General features: G+C 38.8%; 2 protein-coding genes and 1 long non-coding RNA gene across 3 annotated transcripts in view; 2 read left to right on the forward strand and 1 right to left on the reverse strand.

Annotated features, from left to right (window-relative positions):
• The window catches only part of LOC105286868 (heparan sulfate glucosamine 3-O-sulfotransferase 5), a 30,134-nt gene extending 15,759 nt beyond the window's left edge, over positions 1-14,375 (reverse strand). The window contains exons 1-2 of the mRNA XM_011352123.3: positions 13,952-14,375; positions 2,421-2,502 (exon numbers count right to left, since the gene is read on the reverse strand). The gene's annotated coding sequence lies outside the window, so the exon portion shown is untranslated. The remainder of the gene's footprint in view (positions 1-2,420; positions 2,503-13,951) is intronic.
• On the forward strand, positions 8,231-13,111 carry LOC105286876. Its single transcript, XR_002193887.2, has 2 exons — positions 8,231-11,295; positions 11,507-13,111. It is a non-coding gene; the product is annotated as an uncharacterized LOC105286876 (long non-coding RNA).
• A 755-nt stretch (positions 14,376-15,130) lies between the features above and the next one.
• LOC105286869 (probable protein phosphatase CG10417) lies at positions 15,131-21,221 on the forward strand. The gene is made up of 6 exons (XM_026969361.1): positions 15,131-15,379; positions 16,077-16,353; positions 16,522-17,308; positions 17,403-17,550; positions 17,757-18,215; positions 18,434-21,221. The coding sequence occupies exons 1-6, from the start codon at positions 15,269-15,271 to the stop codon at positions 18,671-18,673; spliced, it is 2,022 nt and encodes a 673-aa protein (XP_026825162.1). The 5' UTR covers positions 15,131-15,268; the 3' UTR covers positions 18,674-21,221.
• Positions 21,222-21,574: the final 353 nt, after the last annotated feature.

Below are 21,574 nucleotides of genomic sequence, written 5' to 3' on the forward strand. Positions count from 1 at the left end.
ATAATTTTATTTGTAATAGAATATCTTGATAAAGAGTTTAGTGCATTTTTGTTGACTTTTTCGCTATTAAATAAAATCAAAATCAAAATCCGTTACAAAAACGAGCGAGAAGTTTTTATTTTGCGAATTAAACGTCCAAACTTTAAAACGGCGTCTCTGTAAAATCAATTCCCGTTTAAAAACATAATCCTCACTTTTGATATCAACACATCAATGTAATTAAATTTTAAACTAGAGTTTCAGAGATGATTGCAGACCATAATTGTAAAATACTACTAATGGAATAACAAGGAAATTTTTCATATCCTTCGTTGATGCTAATAAATAAAAACACATAGAAATGGGCATTTTTATTTATTAATGCGTGTATTTCCTATATATTATCAAATTATGCTGATATATGAATCAGATGATAAGCCAGCAAAGGATACATAAAATTTCAGGTATTAGATTACGTGGTGTGCTTTATATAAAAAGATTATTAAAAATGTATATGCTGATTAAATAACATTTAACAGATAACATGGATATTGCAAACCTAAATAGTTCTCTTACAATCTCTTTTGATCGTGATCTTCTTTAAATCAACCCTTTTTAATACACTGCAACAAAGAGAATTCTTTCATTCATCCATTCATTGTTAATATAATCGCAATTTTCACAAAACATTACAATTATTTTTTTGAGCATTTGATTAATATGATATCCAAAAAGACAAAATATATACTTATCTTTACTTATCTTAATTAGAAATCAATGTAATTATTAAATATTACATATATAAATATTACATATTTTATTCTGCACAAAGGAAGTTCGTTCCAATCAAAACATTGAAATGCCGATGCGAGATGAAATCCTTCAGAGATTGTTATAGATCATTGACAATATCGGTTGCTGCATCTGAAACCTTTCGCATTCTGATCCATCACGATTCCCTCAATGACTACCTCTCGTCGATTGCACTCCACACATACACAACATACACACATAGATACATTTCACTCAACACTCGCAACATGATATTCACTTTTTAATGGTCATCAACGAATGTTAATGTTAAAACGAAATTTTTTTCATGGTTATTTATCACGGAAAAGGTTTGGAACTGTATATCACTGTATTTCACTGTAAATCACTGTATTTCACTCGCAATTTGTAAGTCACTTTTTATCGGTATTTAACGTATTATTAATCGAAATATTTTGTCTGAAAATTCGACACTGTAAAATTTTCTACGCTACGTATACGTGAAATATTGGAATTTCAAGAGAATCAATGAAGGATTTTACGTACTTATCTCATTTCCACTTCATTGAGTCACTAATAGTTTCACTGATATTCACGATAGAATAATTTCTTGACAAAGTTTTAAGTAAAGATTGGTGCTTTAAATTAAATAACATTTGAAGCTTATGAATCTCTCGTGTCTATACCGTGTCAGATATAATTGTGTTAATGAGGCAGCAGGTTATATAAATATAGCATATCACATAAATATAATCGCAACAGTGAGAGTCGTCGAGAAACTCGTAAACTGAATTGTGAATTTATGCACTCGAATTTTCGCGAAATTTAATTAAATTAACACGCTGAGCATCGTCTCATATTTTCAATGTAAATTTTAATAGCACGTACCACCATGTAATATGCTATAAAAGTCAATTATGAAAACACAACGATCGAAATGTCGCATACTATTTTTCATATGTTGTATATTCGCATTGAAAGATAAATTGAGACTAATATGTGGATTCCACGTTAAGTCATGTATTCAATTGTAGTTTTTGCTATCTGAATTGTTGATAAGGCAGAGGTAGCTTAAACAAAAGGTCTTTGTTATGAAAAATAATTGTTTTTACACAACCAATATTATTATCGGGATAAGTGATCACGTCAAAGTCCTTAAGCAATTTAATAATCAATAAATCTCATAATAAAACAAAATCGTAACATAAAAACTTTTTATTATTTTACATAAATGACGTTACCTAAACTGCAGAGGCATTGTCTGAATTCTCTGTGAGCATTTACAATTGTTTAATTATCTTTTGATTTACGTCATAATTTAATAATAAAGCAGAAATACGTTGTTCCGACAAAGTGGAAAAGCTGTCTAAAGATATATTGTATTATTTTATATTTCACTGCGTCGATAAATAAAAATGCATGCACCTTACATATTCTTATTTATTTATTTATTTATTTATTAACGTGTTAATTTATCAACATTATACTAAGAAACATATAAAAAATCCGCGCGTTATTTCACTATAATATTTAACAATTATAGTTTGCAATTATCTCACTGATTTCTACTTCCGAAGTTTAATGACATTGCCGATGTTAAAATACGATGTTAATAATCGTATAATTAAAAAGTAAATTATCGATAAATTTTTAATCGCCATGAAACTTACCTTTTTGCGTTGCGCTTTACTTCACAGACCTGGTATCGGAGATGGAAGTTTAAAATCCAGGCATGGTGACGTAAATGGTAGTCTGCAACGCATGAAAATCCGTATCATTAAATTTGCATTTCATCGTACAAATCAGAGTACGTAAGGGTAAGTAAATATGTATGAACGATTCGATGTATAAACCCTATGAGACGTAAATTAATTATCATTGTGGCGTAACGAGTAATCGATAACAACGCTTAATTCGAACGCGTTACGCGAGCACGCGCGCGCGTATAGTTTGTCAATCATTGAGTTTTCGAAATGAGATCGAGCCAGATAGGCACCAATTTCAATTTCCTGCGATCGCCCGGATAGCCAGTTTCAGTATTCTGGTCTCATACGCGACGACGGAGATGAAGATAAGTGAAATTCGATGAGCGAAAGTCTCGCTATTACGGGAATATTACACGAGGATGTTAATATACACAGTAGCTATTATGCTGAAGCCTCGATGAGATTGTACATTAATAAAACAGGATATGTGGATGTATCGCTTAGCCCCTGCAGTTCAAATATTGATTTAAAGCGTCCATTTGGATGATTATTATTCTTAATGTCTCTTGTATTGATCCGATCAGGGTATTTCGTGTTATCAAACTTATGACTTATGACCAAAGTAATCGATTTAGTGCAGGGGAAATGCGGGAGGAATCGAGTTGTCAGTAATGCAAGGAAAAGTAACGGATAGCCTGGCATCTCTGTTCGCGTTTCAACATTGGATAGAGAAACACGCGTCACGTTCCAAGAAGTCTTAATTGGTATCGAATGAAAGTACCAACCGTACTTTCTGCCTGCCGTCTGTAGAAAATAAACGCCTCGCAAAAAATACTTATTGTACTTGTTAATTAAACCGATTTTCAACGAGACAGAAGGGAAATATCACTCTCTTGCTACTTCAATGAAACATTGCAAATGCCCGTTGGAAATTGCAAGTTCAGCTAAAGTATTATAAAGGAGTATCGATATCTAACGAATCAAAATGCGAGATCCAACATTGCATTCATGTTGAATTCTTCGTTCTTAGATTTTCCGGTCTCCAACTTCTGAAATTCACGAAATCTTCGCTCTTAGAAATGTTTGGGTGAAGAAATGCATATTGAAAAAACTGGCATGGTAGAAGTGGTAAAAGTCTCGTTTTGCTCAGACGTTTCTTCGCGTGCGCGCGTGAAAACGTTCTTACGATTTCCAAGTCCCGGTTCGCGACTTCGAGTCACGACGCGAGGAAAAACATTTTCCGAGCAAATTGGAACGGGGATAGCTCAGCGCCGGCGAGATGAAGGACTAGTGGCAAGTCGGGCGAAAAGCTACCATAGTGAGAATTTTTCTGTCCGAAACGGGCTTCCGGAATGGTTACGATTCGCCTGTTTCACAGATTTTATACAATTTTTAAGATTTTCATGGTTAATTCATCTCTTGTAGGAAACTCATTTTTCAATCAGTATAATAGCATCTAATAGTTGCGAGAATAAACGTAAATGCAAAATAATAAAAATCACCTTTATTGTTTTAACATTCTTTATTATATTTCTTTGTTGGCAACTATTTCATATTGTTATTGTCAATCATTTTCATAAACCACAACAAGTATTCATTTAATGCTACTTTCGAACAGATATGCGCCATCGAATCAGAAATTAGCATGTACACGGCAATTGGCTCGTAACTTATCCGAGGATGTGACCCCCTTTCGATATGCTGTTATCCTTGGCGTAATTAATTAATAAAGCTGCGATTAATGTGACCGGCCAATCAATTGAAAATTAATGGCTTCAATCGTTGTCATACGAATTAATTGCGAACTGTCGCGTCAGAATGGATGCAATTGTTATATCATGCGTGAAATATGTATATAAAATAACGAACGAGTGCGAAAATCCATGATAACTTTTTCGCTAATAAGAATATTAAAACTCACATATAAGTATTATTCGTGTTAAAATAAGAAGCGATCAATTAAACAAATATTATAATTTTATAGTAATTTCGTCACATGTTAACATGCGACAAATAATAGTATGATTAACTATATTAATTGATCCAGCATCGTTAATTTGCGTAATTTACTGGGGTTTGTAACATATACACGTACAATCTGTTGGGAAGGTTATGGGAAAATGTTTCGCTCTGTATACGTAGAATAGAATAGATAGAATGGAAAATGAGAGATAGTCGCGTACAATATAATGGTATTATAATCGCAACGTTTTCCGTTGGGAAAAGAATATTTTCGAGAAAGAATTGTTGAATAAATCTACCGTATAATACAATTCCAGCAAATGAAAAAGTTCGTGGGCTTTCACGTTCCTCGACAATTTATGGTCCTGATGAGTGACGTTAGAGCGTGTGTCGCGCGAAAATAATAAGCAAAATAAGCAAAACCGTGGTCAGTTAGCGTGCACCGGTGTTGCAAAACCACGACGTTATTTATAAGCAGCTACAAACTTACTTTCGCGAATCGACTGATAAATAATGAAAGTAACACGTCGACCGACGCGCATAATCGTACGATTATTGCATGCTTCCAGCCGCGTGGACACTATAACGAGACATTTGATCATGACACGCGACTCACGAAACAGCTGAGTCACAATCACACTTCTTTGCAACAATCTCTTTCTCTCTTTTACTTTCACATAATTTTGCGTGCTTGCGCCGCGCACGCAACACATTCAAGTGCAATTAAAGATTTCGTTTTTGTTCTGCCCTTTTGCTACTCATTCCTAGTATTCCTAGTAGTGAAGTATCACGATATGTAAGCAAGAATGTTTCCTTTCTCCATTTCTTTCCTAACAAGAAAGAAATTTTCTTTTGTTCTTTCTATAAAAAGACGCATACGCTGATATACTCCGTCTTTCTTCGACATGTGATTCGTGATTACCCTCCTTGAAGCCAGATGTATCGAGTACGAGCATTACTCGGTCATTCTGGTGAAAAACGAGAAAAAGAGACGATGCAATGAACGCGGACGAATTGGATCGAAGACGAACAGAACGGTATAGTCGCCGGTAGATAACGGCGGCCCACTTGTTCGCACAACTTCCGCGTTATCAGGACGAGAGCTTCTCGAAGAGGAGCTCCGCAGTGCCCGCCGCGGGCAGTCTTCCCCCCGACGAGAGAGATATCACGTCATATTTTACCCACAAATCCCACCGCACCCTGATGTTTCACCATAACTGGGCTTTCTCTTTTTATGAGACAATGATTCCGCCCGCCCACGTATACGAACGCATCTCTTTTTTTCTTTCTTCCTCGGTCTCCTTCCGTAACCCTAAGCAGAATCCCTCTTGGTTTTCTTAACCATTTCGACTGATTCTTTACTGTATACAACGTGGTGTATACGCGCGAGATATAAAGTTTAATGGATTAAATAAGGAGGAACTGCGCTCGCTACTCGGGTCGTGCATTATCCCCTTGTACCGCGTGCAACCTGCTTAAAACACTGTCACGTCACTCCGTGGAAAGTAACGTTTGCATCCTTATTCAATATTTAACCATCGCACGGTTTACGGCAACTCGTGTTCTCTTAAAGTGACTCAAAAAAACTGGACACGACGTCGAACGAATGGAGATATGAAAGATGAAGTTTCGTCAAGACAAGGCGCGACAAATCACCGAAGTAAAGCGATTTATCGTTACTAATTAGGTGACGAGCTTACTTATTACGCCAAAGTACTTGCTTAAGTAGACTGGCAAGACTATTAAGTATAAAGTCACGCGCGCGAAATACCCATCGTGGAGGCGTATACAATGGAAGACAAATTGCTCGGTACGGTGGCGTTGAATTATTCGTCGCAAATTATGTCTGGAATACCTAGGAAATGGTGAAGGTTTAATAAGAGACTGATTTCGCGCATCGAAACGATCCTGACATCGCACCTCACGTATCTCCACCGCAATTCTGATGGCAGCTTAATTCGCGCAACGAGAATCGGCGGACGAAGAGAACGAAAAATGTATCGTGACGCAAGCGAGAAAATGCAAATTCGATGTTACGGGTAACAATTAAAGCTGGGAAATTCGCAAAATCGTTCTCGATTCGCAAATTCTGGCGCCTCGCCTCGTACGTAAATCCATTAATTGAGTTATGGGGTTGCGGATGCGCCACTTCGGGGCGGATACGATGAAAGAACGAACTGCGAGAGTTCGGGGTTACGAACAACTATTGTCGATTCGACTTATGCAGTGAAACTCCCGCGTGGAAAGTTCAGCGTTAGACACCAAAGACAAACTCTGATCTTAATCCGCCATTTCTCGGCGCGTTTCAGAAACGGTCGGGTGTCGCACTCCGCAGAAAATGGATGCATCGAGTGTAAACGGAAAGTTTGTACGCGGAGGTGTTTCATCGGATGGTTCGCAGCTCGGGAAGTGCGCGCCTCATCGCAAGCGTTAACTGTAAAATTTGCGTCGTAGCTCAAGTACATAAATAATTCATTGGCATAGAAAGCGCAGCGGTGTTTTTCATCTCTTTATCGAGGAGTCTTATCCCTATCCACCCATCAAGGATCTATCACGACGGTTACTTGCATATTTCGAGAGTACTTCGCGAGGGAGTTTTAAGCCACGCTGGAAATTTTTACCCTCGCCGAACGAAATTAGGTCATTCGCAAAAGTGAGCCGATACTTTCTTAACGAAAATTATGCTAGGCAGCATAGTTCGCACGTAAAGCTCGCACGAAGAAGTCACAATGATGCAATGGAGAAATCAAAATACACCATCAAAAAAAGAAAAACAAAGTGCGAACTGACGCGATCGATAATCAGTATCGCTTGCAATCGTGAAAAATGAATATAGCATGAAATAGGTACGTCTTAAAACCAAAAACAAACTCCGACAGAACACACAAGAAATACCTCTGCAAGACTCATATTTTTAGAAAAATGAAAACTCGACCTCGTTACGATTATTTTATTTGTGATTGACACTGAACTTATTGGTTTAATCATGGATCTAAAATTGGAGTTATTGAACTCAATTTGATTGTCGTATAAAGCACGAATTATCGATGAATTATGACCAATTACAGTTTGCATGTGCGTATAACAGCAATAGCCGTCCAACAACATCATTGCACACGGTACTTGCATAAGGGTACTCTATATTCGATGCAATCTGATTGCATTGCTTGGAAACATAATGTACGTTAAAGTCGTCATATGACAATATACAAATGATTCTCACACATAGTTTCCTCCTTTGTGTATATCAAGCTTGTCCGACGGGAACTGTAGTTAACTCTCTCCCTTTAGTCAAATGGTTGTATCATTTGTCTCTATTTTGAAAACTGTAGCTCTGTATATACGTCGAAAATCTTTCGTACGTCGTGCGAGAAGAATGTAAGGGAATACATAAAACTAAAAAAAGAAAAAGAGAAAGAAAGAGACAGAAACTAAGCTAGAGAAAGAAAGCATGGCGCGTTAAAAATTGATCTTGGCAGCTGAATCCCAGTACTCGTGTAACGAGGTCGCCCACTTATCGGCTTTTCATTCGCTCTGATATAGCAGCTAAATATAATACCTATTGGATCCTGAAAGGTTGCTTCCGGTTGATTTGGAGTTTCGAGCGCGTGATAACCAACGATTCTTCTCCAGATAAAAATATCACGCTCAATCAAGGAAATATCAAAATAAAATTAAGTTATTTTAAATTCTTTGACGTAAAATGGCAGAAGAATCTATATTTTCCATTTGAATATACAACCGAGCATTTTATTCCACAAATAATTTCTTTACCAACAATACGCGATAATTACATCAAAGCAGACTCGATTAAAAAATATAATACGTTACAGTCGAATATCCGCGATCTACGTGAAAATGTAGCGCAGCATCTCGTAAAAGGCTTTGCTAGGAAATCGAAGGATTTACCGCGTTTCCGACCGACCTGGATGTCGTTCACCTCGCCGGACATCGTTGCAGGAATCTCATCGTGTACAATGAACAGAAAAGACCACACTAGAAATTGGTCATTCTTTACGGGTCAGAACTTGAAGATCAAAGGATTAAAAGCATAGTTCAAACAAAAGAAGAAAGTTCTTTTAGATTTAATTAAAATATTTTAAAAATTCATGAGGAAAAAACAAACGCATTAACATAATAACGCATTAAATTTTCATCAAATATTTGAAATCTACAAGAAATACTGTAAAAATATTATTGTATTAGACACAAAGTTGAAATAATTTCATATTCAATATGCTAGACCTTAATCGTTAAGCTCTTGTGTAACAATGACAAATAATTGTTGGATGAGAAACAACAAACTACATTTCGCAACAGAGAAGTCCAGGAAATTCAGTTTCAGCCCTCTGCTAGCAATAAATTACGTAGGAAGAACAGAGAATATAGCGACACAAATTGCAAAGTTTCTACGGAACTTGTGAATAGTTCAATCGATCATGTTCAAATTTCGCATTACTTCGACTGCCATAAAACAGATGACTGATGCGCAATTCTCCACTACACAGATGTGTTTTGTTATTATATTCAACTAATACACTCGAATTTGTTCAACAACCTCATGTTACCTCAATGATTAAGGAAGGGATTGTCCTTTCTTCTCGTTACTGAACAATATTAAACAATTTCTGTACACATAAAATCACATAATTTACAAGATATCATTCTCTTGTTCACATCTAAGAGGAAAAAACCTGCAAAAACTATGTCTTATAACTTTGAACATGCTGAACACACATACACACGCTTTTTAGAGCATCGTGGATCGTAAGAACGTCTCCGCGCTCGATCGAAACGAAGTTACTTTTATATCGTCATGATCGCACGTCACGTACCGGTAACTTCGGGAGCTGATGCTTTCGAAGAAGCTTCGCTCGAAGTTTAAATATTCCTCGATACTTGGCAAACGTCCCTTTAAACCTTTTAGCCAACCTGCTCTATAAACGAGGCGAACATGATGCAGGAACACCGCAATAGAAAGCATTAACCCCTTTTTTCGACTTTTGCTTCAGCGAAGTGCATTCGCATGTTTTTAAACAAATGCACTGTCCTCGTAGCCAGTTAAAAATATAATAGCATTTTTTTTAAATTAAGAAGATACTTTTCATGATAAACTGTAATAATTTCGAAATGGGTAACAGAGATTGCAGATTCCGTCACGAAAGAAGAAAAATAGTAACACGAAACGTATCAATATTCTCATGTTTACAGCAAAGCTCGACAATAGCAAAGCTCACGCAATACGAGGCTTAAACGCAACATCGATGTCTGAGCAAGACAATCTTACTCAGTTTCTTAGAAATCGAAACGAAAAATATCAAGTAAGAAATATATGTCCTCCTTTCTTATGTAATCCTACATTGAGTAGTAAGTTTGCCATCGTCTCATTTTATGGATACTGAGCTGCTCGAAATGTTAGTCCTTACTTTTCTCGTATGAGATCTGCAGGCTTAAGGTAAGAGTCCATTTGAAAGAAATATTACCGAGAGTCAGTCTGGAGAGTCATACTTGCAAATGGACGTACTAAGGGAGTACTATAAAATTAGTCTCCTGTTTAACATTAATCTCTTTGTAAAATTATTCTCTTTATAAAATTATATCCTCTTATTCTTTTACCATCTTTATTTCCGAGAATTACTCTCGAATGAACACCAAGCTTTAATTGCTGTTACGAATAGCAACGAAGTATTGTAATTATTCATAAAATAACTTGGAAAAAAGTAGATGGGAAATTTTCACACCGAACTCTGTATACCTTAATTTAACAATGCTCGTAGAATAGCAACACGCTATGCACAATACGAATTCGTTGAAGCAATAATGGGCTAATAAAATAACAAATAATAGATAGAATTTTAACAGAAACACGAATGCAATTCCAACTTTCGTGTTTGCCAAGATTAATTCGTAACACAATTGTCCGAATCGTGCGCATATTTTTATCAATATCCGTCAACGAGCTGCATGCGCACAATGGTGATATTGTTAGTGCATTGTTCCCAAAATAATAAATATGGAAAAAAACACACTCGCATCCACGTGATTAATTTTGCGTTGCTCTGCAATACGGCAGCTGTATTTTCGCGATTCTGCGATATGGCGCTCATAGTGAAACAGTAAACTAGTTTACTTCATTTGCGAGACGATATTCTCTAATAACATGAAGGCTCGACACAGACTTGTATCTAGTAAAATGTCAATCGTTAATTACTGCCCCTACACGCTTGGCAGGCGATCGCAAAGTCAGTGAGAAGAATAGACTCGTGCAAAAGATCAAACGAGCATATCCATCGTCACAATTTCAAGTTATTTTCTAGTGTTAAATTCGTATGAGAGATCAACGCGAGTCTAACGGTCAGTAATTCTAGCATTAAAAAGATTCAGTGATAAAATGTTGCTATCTAACCGAATCATAATCGATGTTATCTTGGTGCCGTGTTATATACAACTTATTACGTGTGTCTTTTATCTTTTAATAATAAAGAGAATGCAAATCGATAACTTGATTAAAATCAAATCTAAGAACAGGATGATATAAAATGTGATTATAATTCCAACTTTCTGCATTACAGTTTAAACTATGGATTCGCGAGTGGCGGCATCATGATTGCACAAAAATTGTAAAAACTCATTGATCATTGTTCGTGACCTAAATTAGATCTATTTTGATGTAGAAGTTTTTCTGTGAAACGCATACTGCCGATAATTTTCTTTTCTAGATAAACGAGTAGAGGACGTATTCGATAGATATGATAATCTGTCCTTGGGTTCGTGATAACACATATCGTTTTGCATTTATAAATCCGATTCAATTGGTCTGAATTCAGTCAGTCACGCATTTACATCAGTGAAATATTAATAAAATAAACGATGAAGGGTGAGTGTCGGAATGCTTAGCAATTTGCTACGATAAATGATCGAGATATTTTTATTACACATCGTACTGGCACCTTTTGTCAATTCAAATAATTAATATTTTTTCTTTAAATTATAAAAAAATTATAAATTATAAAATACGACCGCATAATCTTCGCATAATCTCTAGCATAGTTAAGATAAAATAATAGAATAATTCTTGTTTGGCGCAGGAATATACGTAATCGCTATTGCCTTCCTGGCATGTTGGAGCGTGATCACCGCAAACGAGAATTCTGACCAAGATAAATCTGAGCGATCTGTATTCGAAGGGAAACAACCCTCGGACGAAATTCCAACAAGATGTCTGTTTCACGGGAAACCATCAATAAACAGTACGATCCATCTGGCACACGAGAATGATTGTACCAAGTATTACAAGTGTTTCATGAGCAAACGAGTCGAGATAGAATGCCCCATATTCGGCAAGCGAGAGAAGCGAAAGCTGCATTTCAATACAAAAGAACAGGTCTGCGATTGGCCATGGCACGCTGGTTGCACGAACTGTCCCGGAAACCCAGAGAACGGCTACCCACAAACTAAGATATCTCACGAAACCGATGACTGCAATTTGTACTACGAGTGCATCGATGGCGAGAAACATATTCGTCGATGTCTCAACGGTCTGTGTTTCAGTCGCACATGTCAAGCATGCGTTCAGAATCGAGCAGGTGGAAATTGCGATTCTTCCGATCATCATAGAAAATAGGAGTCTCACGAAACAATCGCCAGAAACGTTTCCCAGAATCTTTCACCGACAGTCTTTACTTTAACTTGGAAGCTAACAAAGTGACAGGTGCAAATTTTAGCTGTGAATGAATCTTACTTGAGAAGAAATAATGAAAGAGAAGATAAAGAGGAAAGGCAAATTATGTGCAAACTACGACGAACAATCTAGAAATTTCGTAATAATACAGTAGAAATGAGAAAATCTTAAAATTTTCCTAACAATATTTTCTTAAATCAACTTCAGAAAAAGGTTTTTATTATTTCATGAAAATCGTGAAGCGAATTCGTCGACGTTGAATGGCGCACATGCAACAGCTTGCATAGAGCAAATGGCGACTTCTAGACAGGCGGATCAAACAGGATAATTAAAACTGATGTTGTAAGATTATGTACGCTCATTTCGCTTCGTATTTGGACACTTGCCATCGCCCAGCTATAACAGTACTTGTCGTGAAACACAAGAACAACGCTCAAACAAATTGCATCAATCCTTTTAGAGCGCACGCGATATTCATATAATTTTTGTTACATCATCAAATTTTATTCATTCTCGAGCGCAAAGGCAATTCAAAATGTTATTTTGTAAAGCATTGCAAGCATTTTAATAAAACTAAAGAAAGATACTTCATATATTTCACAATTTTTGTTTTAAATTACTGTAGGCTCCATTGGAACATATTGTTTCTAATGTTATTAAATATATGAGTTCTTTTTTTCAATTCCTTGATGTTTCATATATTAATTGGATTAGATCATCAATATAAGAAAATTATAATATTAAAATAGAAAATTAAAAGATAATTCACGCACTAAATAACGTAAGAAAAACACTATATCCTAATTTCATAACTTATTTACAACAAAAAAGAACTGTAATAATATGTGACAAAATGTTTTTTAATTACAGAAATTGTGAATATTTTCATACATCTAATAATGAAATTAATAATTCAATACAAATTCTCTCTGATGTACTGAATAAGAAACGATACATCTTAAGAGAGCTGATGTAATGAAAAAAAAGTTACAATAAATAAAATATGTATATATTATTGCATTCTTCTTAATTCTCTTTTCAATAAAAATCAATAATCAATATTCACTGGGCAAGTTTTTGTAACACATGACTGAGGGAATCAAAACCTACTAGACAGTAGTAGAAAGCCTTTTACAACGACAGTAGATGACGGCGCATCGAGTCGGACTACGAGCCGAGCTACCGTGCTCGGAACGATACTTGGCGATAGTTAAATAGTTTACTAATGGCTTTGCGTGCTAACGGATAAATGCTTGGGAAGAGTTTAATTGCAAACACATATACATACACGATGAGAGATACTCATTTACCGCAGGCAATTCTTTCGTTCCCGCTTAATACGATTCTCAAACACGTTACGCGTACGAATCGCGGTGGTCGCTGCGATGGGAATTAAAAGAAAGATATGACTGGACGGAATCGTATTTTTTAGCTCGATGAAATTATGCCCGATCGGTTTCGATGAAGGGACCATCCCGTCATCGTGGAATTACGTGGCACGAGATTTTCGCGTACGACGATATCGTCGCAAGGAATTTTGCAGCGTAAGAAACGTTTGGAAACCGACGCGCACGACGGTTTGAGAAGCGGATTTCGCGGCATCGTATCGAAATCACGTAAGTGCGTTCAATGTCCGGAGCCAGCTTAAGCCTATCGTCGGTGCGAGCCTCAATCCTCTTATCCGCGACACGTACGCGCGGTAAGCACCCCGAATTAGCATTGTACGTGGTGGCTGCCGCACACGATAATCAATTTCAAGCCCGCGCTTCCACGCAGAGCGACGTGTCAAAGGAACCACTCCGCTCTCGATCTCGGACCACCGCGCGGAGCGTACACGACAACCCGGACTTACCTGGTCGGGCCGACCAAGGTCGGGTCACTAGGCCGGGAACGCACGGCGCTGGCTTATCCTCGCTCCCTTCGTGCCTGCGTCTCGACGCGCACGGACGATCGCCGCGATGACAGCCAACGATGCGTCCGCGAGACGACTCGCGCGCACGTTTACTCGACGCGGCGACGACGCGCGAGGACGAACGGGCGTAGCGATACTCGCCACCCTCGCGACGAGATGCCGATCGGTGACGCTCGCCAGCGAGCGCGCGGGAGACGAAGCGAAGACGCCTCGCTCGGCGAGAGACACCAGTCACCGCGTATCCCCCGTCGGCCGTCGCGGTGCGCCGTGAGAACCGAGCGCGCTCGCGAGTGGGACGCGACCCAACCTAACCTCCCCGAGCTTCGCCGAACGACTGACGAGCCCGAGCGCCCGGTGCTTTCCGCGACTCCGCATCCGCGCGCTCCGATTATTCTCCCTCCCGCCCCTCACCCCCCTGTGAGAGACGCGACATCTGTGTATCGCGCTCCGCGGCGTAAAGACGTAGCTGGGAGGGTGTAATCCGTGCCAGAGGGCTGCAACGAACCGAGGGGGATATTGAGGACGCCATATTGTTCTCTCGCGTGTACGTACACTTGCGAAATTTTTATCGCCCGAGATACGTGGGGTACTTTAGATTGCAAAAAATGTGGTAGGTATGATATAGTACTTTTTTAGTACTAATCGAGAATCAAAATTGATTAATACTCGACGAACGAATTCCTCGTGACGTATCAAGATTTGCGTCTCGAATGAAACATTAAATTACTGATAACGTTCATAGAGAACGCTATTATGGAGAGAGAGGAAAAACAAATTAATTAATAGAAAATTAGTAGATATATACAAAATAATGAAATATAGCGCATTTTTACTTGCGGTTTTAGAATTCGAGTATTTAAGCTGCTTCAGATAGTCATCGTGTAAAACATCATCATATTCTTTTTAGCGAAAAAGCAATGACGTTTCCCGTTCGCGCCACTTCTCGAAAATGCCAGTGATCATAGACATTTAAATAGAACGGAACGCACATCCGGCCGTCTGTTCTCTTCCGATCCACATGCGCACGTCGCTTTAAGTTTTGGCGCGAAGGCGCGCGTCGCGCGTGCGCACTGGAATCAGTTCAGCGGCCCAGCTGGCGCCAGCTGCGTACTGGGAAAACAGAAAGCCAAACCGGTCATGAGAGGCTAGTCAACGGCTGTTCGTTGCGCTTGGGAGTTCTGTTTTGTGGCGGAAATATTGCGGATATTGCGCGATACGCCGCGGCGGTAGCACCACGGCCAGCCGGTACTCGGAAAGATGGGAGCGTACTTGTCGGAACCGATCACGAAGAAGGAATCGAGCGACGAAGTGGGAGAGAATGTCGCGTACGGCGCGAGTTCCATGCAGGGCTGGCGAATCAGTCAGGAGGTAAGCGGGAAGTCGCGTAGTCGCGGCGGCGACTACGGCGGCAGCGGCGGCGGCAACGGTGACGGTGCGCGCGCGCGCGCGCGCGCGTTTATCGCACCATTATCCAGTTCCAGCAGCTTCCCGATCCGCGCGTACTCGCCGGCTACCCGGCTCGATTAACCGGCTATCGAGATCGTCGCGGCATGCACACCGACGCGCACCGGACGCGCCGAGCGCGAGCGACGAACGGTCGGTCGATGACGCACCCGGGCACTGCCGATGCTCGCTGGCGAGGTCCACTTTCCGCCAACCGACTTGCATTTATTTACTAACAAATGAGATATATTGATAAGACAGAGCCCTGTAGCAGGACAGAGATATTGTTGCTCAGTCGCTTCGTTGGCAAATTACAATTGCTATTTTGTCAATGATACTTTTCATTATGTGTCATGGAGTGTACCAATGGTGTTTATTTCTTGCGTATATATGTTGCGGCGAGTACACGGTGATGCTAATTACAGAGTCGCGTTTATATCTTGCTTTTATTTGCTATTTGTTGAATCGCTAATGAAAACTATCGCTACCAGAATAGCTACGTGAGCAAAAACTTGATTTTGTAACGATAAAAGCTATGTATGGTACTTTACTAGTACTACAGATGTAGATTCTATAACGTAGAGTAATGAAATATGAATTAACGGCAACTGTTTATTTGCAGGATGCACATAATTGTTGCATAACATTCGATGAGAATGTTTCACTATTTGCCGTATATGATGGTCATGGAGGACACGAGGTAGCGACGTATTGTGCGAGCAATCTTCCTGATTTCATCAAGGAGACGGAGGCTTACAAAAAGGGCGACATTAGGCAAGCTTTAATAGATGCTTTTCTGGGTTTCGACGCTACCCTTACCAAGCCAGATGTGATCGCTGTCCTGAAAGAGCTCGCGAGGGCGAATGCGACTGATAAAAAAGACGATTTAATTGAATCTGGTGCGTTCCTTTTTATATTAAGAATATGCATTATTACAGGATACACTCTTATACAGATGATCTTGCTAATTGTGCGCTTTGTAAGCGTTAATGTATTTCTTTCGCTCCTTACTTGTACGAGTAAACTTTTAATGAATTCGTTTTCGTATTACGTTACATTGCGTATAGACGAGGAAGAGAATATTAGTAATCTATGTATGGAGGCGACGATGCCATTGGAGGCGGTAATGGCAAAGTATCAAACAGAGACCCTTCGTTTCAAAAACGTGAAAAGTGAGAAGAGTGGTGCTAAGAACATGTTCGCGAGTCCTTATTTGCGTGGCCGAAGGGGACGGGACAAGGCGAGTTGTTCATCGTCTGGTGCAGGATGTTCGTCTACGCCACTGCTGCCACAGTCATCGTCCTCGTCCACGTCTTCCTGGAATACGAAGGAAACGGACGTGAGCAGCTCCAGTCAACCGTGCGGATCGGCTCTGTCCAGCACAGCGGAGCAGAAGGAGTCTGACTGTCCTGGAAGCAATGAGGCTGAACAAGTACTGGACTCGACGACGAGTAACGGCACTGCTCGCGCATCCCCTTCAGTCGTATCCACTGCGGACGTAGAACCTGTCAAGTCTATGGACATGCCCGACAGCTCCGAAGACGTTAAAGAGAAAGTTTCAAGCCCGGGCAAGGTGGCGCCATGCGCGGAAGTGAACGAAGTGGAAATTAACGGCGCGGAGCCGCTCGGGGACGCAGACAGCAGTAAGGGAGGCGGTGGAGATAATGTATCGAGCAGCTCCTGCACGCCCGTGGAGAACGGAGACGCGGATCAGCAAGAACGGATAACTAGCAGCGGTCGGAGAAGAACTCAGCCTTCGGATCTCTACCGCGACCTGTTGCAGACGAACACCGATGACTCCGAAGAAGATGACGATGATGAGAACGATACAACGTTTGATAGTGTTTCTGAGAGGTACGTCAGCCTGTAATTCGTTATTCATAAAACATAAAACCAATTTCAGAGTGTTGTTTTTCAGTGATTAAATTGTATCTTCTACATTTTGCAGTGATGAGGATGATACAGAAGACGTTGATGAGGATGAAAGCGATGAGGAAGATGAGGATAAAAATAAAAATGAAGACGAAGACGAAATTGAGGGAAAAGGTACAGACGAGGATTCTGACGATGACAACATTGATATTATAACAGAAAAGGTTTGCCAATTTCGTTTTATAGTCTATAGGGATCTATTATTTCTCATTATAGAAAATATCTCATTAGAGGAAAAATGTGTATTTTCTTTGACGAAATTAAAATTTAAAATTTAAGAAGTTAAGAAACGAGATGATTGTGTGCTAAATGAAATATTTTTTTAAAATGTTGTACATTCCTTAACGTAACGTTAATGATTTCTGCGCAGCCTGGTGCAGACAGTGGATGTACGGCTGTCGTAGCGGTGCTCAAAGGAACCGATCTATACGTGGCTAATGCCGGAGACTCTCGGTGCGTTCTGTGCAGGAGTGGCAAGGCAGTTGAACTTAGTCAAGATCATAAACCCGAAGACATACCAGAAATGCAGCGCATAATAAAGGCGGGCGGAGAGGTGACGAGCGACGGCAGAGTGAACGGCGGTCTCAATCTCTCTAGGGCTATTGGCGATCACATGTATAAGCAAAATATGGTATTACCGCCCCAGGAGCAAATGATTTCTGCTCTACCGGACATACGGCACATCAGGCTTGATCCGGAACAGGATAAATTTATGGTGCTCGCATGTGACGGCATATGGAACTTTATGACCAGCGAGCGCGTCGTTGAATTTGTGTACAGCCGTATAGTAGATCAGAATTGCGAGAAATTGTCGAAAATCTGCGAGGAGGTACGTGGAACACGTTATATTGCTTCACGTCACTTTGACCCTTTAATTCTTCCAAATTCGAATCTAGATTGTAGAAGAAAGCTTCGTTGGAATAAAAAGAAATCGTTGAGCCTTGCACGCATATATCCTTTTTTTCTCTCTCTCTCTCTCTCATACTCGGAGAATTTAGAATTTTTTTCTATGAAACTTTTCTAAAACTTGGCGTGTGTGTGTTGCAGCTGTTTGATTACTGCCTCGCACCGAATACTCTTGGGGACGGAACGGGCTGCGACAACATGACCGCCGTGATAGTCAAGTTTAAATTCCTGGGGGCCGAGACTGCTGAAGGTACCGCTGTTACTACCGAGGTGTGCGTCACGGAGAAACGATCAAACCCTGAAGAAAATAATGACCATAAAACGGAGGAAACCACGCTAGAAAATCCTTGCAAACGTACCAAGACCGAGACAGCTATGTGAATCGACAGCAATCACGTGTCATGAACTGATCTCCGTAAACGGACGAGTGAATGTGAGTTTATGTAAAATTATATAACAACTTTGTATTGCTGTGAGAAGCGATTGCGGCAGTAGCAGGCACGTGAAATATAGTGTAAGGTGTGTTAATGTATTGGTCGCTGCTGGCAGACTGCTCGATTGGAGCACGTGGGAATGATATGGTGTTTTCCCGACGGACGTACAAATTCTTTCATTTATCAAATGATATTCAAGTTAGGCATACAGAGCGGTCGGTTTCTCTCCTAGGATCGCATCTCGCGCACATTTATTTAACGTCACATAATACCGTGAAATACGATCTAAGGTTTGATTCACGCAGTTTATCATCGAGAAAATATTGTTCAAAATATACGGGCTAATATTTTTATGTGTCATGTAAAAAATAGCTAGCGTTTGCAGAACATAATGCTGACAGAAATTTATTTACGCGTAAAAAAAGTAAAAGAAGAGCTCGTCCATTTCCAAGGTTTTATTTGCAGGCATTTACCGACAAAGATAGATATTACTATCTTAATATAAATGTACGATTGATTTTTGTACATCTTTATTATATCTTTATTACACTTTTATGTTTTAAGTTCTAGATGCTTTTAATGTAATTTCATACATTGTCTTTTGTTTGTTACTGAAACTAATTTTATTTAATCCTTTTTTTCTTTTAATCAAATTTTTATCTAATTAAGATATTTTTTTTACTCGTGCTATATCACGTCATTTTTTTCCGATTGTAACAACACTTTTAACAGAATAATCATTTTGATACATCTTTTCTTTTAATTAATACTTTTATTTTATAATTAGAATAACCAGATTTTTCTTCACATATCATCCCATTTGCTCCAGCTACTTACGAAGTATATTCCTTGAGTTTTTAGGTTACACACGTATTATATAAATGTACATATTTATAAATGTAGACCATAGGATTTATATTTGTAAGTCAATATAATACTATCTCTTATTTTTACGAAATAGAATTTATTTTTGAATCCCTGGATACAATGGTTGAATGGATGGGTGTGCGAATAGCCTTAAGACGTTTAAATATTGTATTATGTAATTAAAATGCGGTTGCATATAACGCGTTACCAGTTTGTGATCTTGTCTTAACGCATTGTCTTAATAATGCTGTTAAGTACAAGAGAAGCTGTGCAGTTGATAACGATAACGCAGTCGCGTCGAGTTCTGTCAAGTGTTGTATACTTTGGGACGATTCGAACTTATTCGGGAATTTGCACATGTCAAAAATATGTCAAAAGTTTTGTAAATTTATACGGATTTGTATAGACACTTGTATCTGTGAAGAAGCAGCAAGATCTGCGGAAAAAACAACTGCAGATTGCGATTGCAGGGCTGAAAGTGCACACGACACGGTATTTTGATAAATGCATGATAGTTGTTTATGGTATTGTACTAAACTCGAGTTACTTTTATTATCACGATACTTGTAGTATCCTGACACACGCAGCATACTCGTAGTCTCGCGTAGCTGCAACATTTCTTTTAATATTTGAAAAAGAAACGCAAGATATACATGCGGTATTGCGATAAGTGCAAGGTATTTGTAATATATGTATATCGACAAATGCGGAATAAACGAACAGGGTATATCTGGTAGCAAATTCATTTTTTGTACAGCTGATAAAAACAATTCGGCGATTTAATGAAATTTAATAAAGAATAAATTTCATAAAAATTAAATTGAAAAATGCGTTTGTTCTCAGAGTTATTCAACATGATAGAAACAGGAAATGTAAGATTGTGATTCCTTGTGTGACAAAATAGCAATTGGATTTATATAAAAAAAAAAGCATGTTAATACCTGACGCTAATCGCAACTCGCCGCATTCTTCTAAAATTGAATCTTTTAAAGTTTACACGACTAACATTGCATTGACATAATCAATGCTTTGAACAAATAAAGACCTATTGTCACACCATTGTCAAGTACTCTTACAGTTAAGGCTTTCCCACGTTGTGTGAAGGTTCCCTTGATTTGATCGTAGAAAGAGACGGTGGACTTTCTGTACTTTCATTGTAAAGATTTTGTGTAAAAACCTAAACAGTTAAGATCCTGCGAGATAGAGGTAAAAACAGTAATGCGAGAATAGTGAATCGATCGGATGACATCTATGCGATACCTGTGACATTTTTCGCCGATATATGTTCTGTCAATGCTCACGTGTAATCACAATCAATGTCAGTGGACGATAGCTTGACTGAAAAATGATTTATGTCTAAAGCAATCACATGATACTTATGTAAACACTGTTCGCAAGGTGATCAGTAGCGTATCGATACTACACGAGTGATACTAGTATCATCCAGGAAGAACTGATGTGCCTTTCCGTCAGGGGTTGACAACCTCCGTAACGTATGTATGTACATTCGATTCCGTCTCAAAAGAAGAAAGGTTGCGCCCCTAAAACTGTCTTTAGCTGCAAACTCCGTCGTACATTTATGTATAATAATATCTTGTTTCATAATATATACATGTCGCTCGAATCAACTTCAACGCTGCTTATTTTCTTTTCTCTTTTACAGTTTTTTATCATTTCTTTCTGTCATGTACGAAAAATATATCTATTAGATATTCAAGAACCTAATATTTTTTTTCTAAAGTGAAATAGCTCACAGTTAAATAAAATTGGTAATTAATGTTTAATAAACGTGTTTTTCAAAACTTGTTTTTCTTTATTAAATAATACAAATTGTGCGCAACAGAACAAATCTGATTTTGCAGGATGTGCAGAATTATCTTTGTTATTTGTTTGAAAGTCGCATTGTTTATTCAGTGTTGCGAAGTACGCGCAACAATTCCATACTACATTTTCCGATTTTTATTCGTAGAATAATTTAGTT

The sequence above is a fragment of the Ooceraea biroi genome, chromosome 1, assembly GCF_003672135.1.
Source record: "Ooceraea biroi isolate clonal line C1 chromosome 1, Obir_v5.4, whole genome shotgun sequence".
In the NCBI taxonomy this organism is placed as follows: Eukaryota; Metazoa; Arthropoda; class Insecta; order Hymenoptera; family Formicidae; genus Ooceraea; species Ooceraea biroi.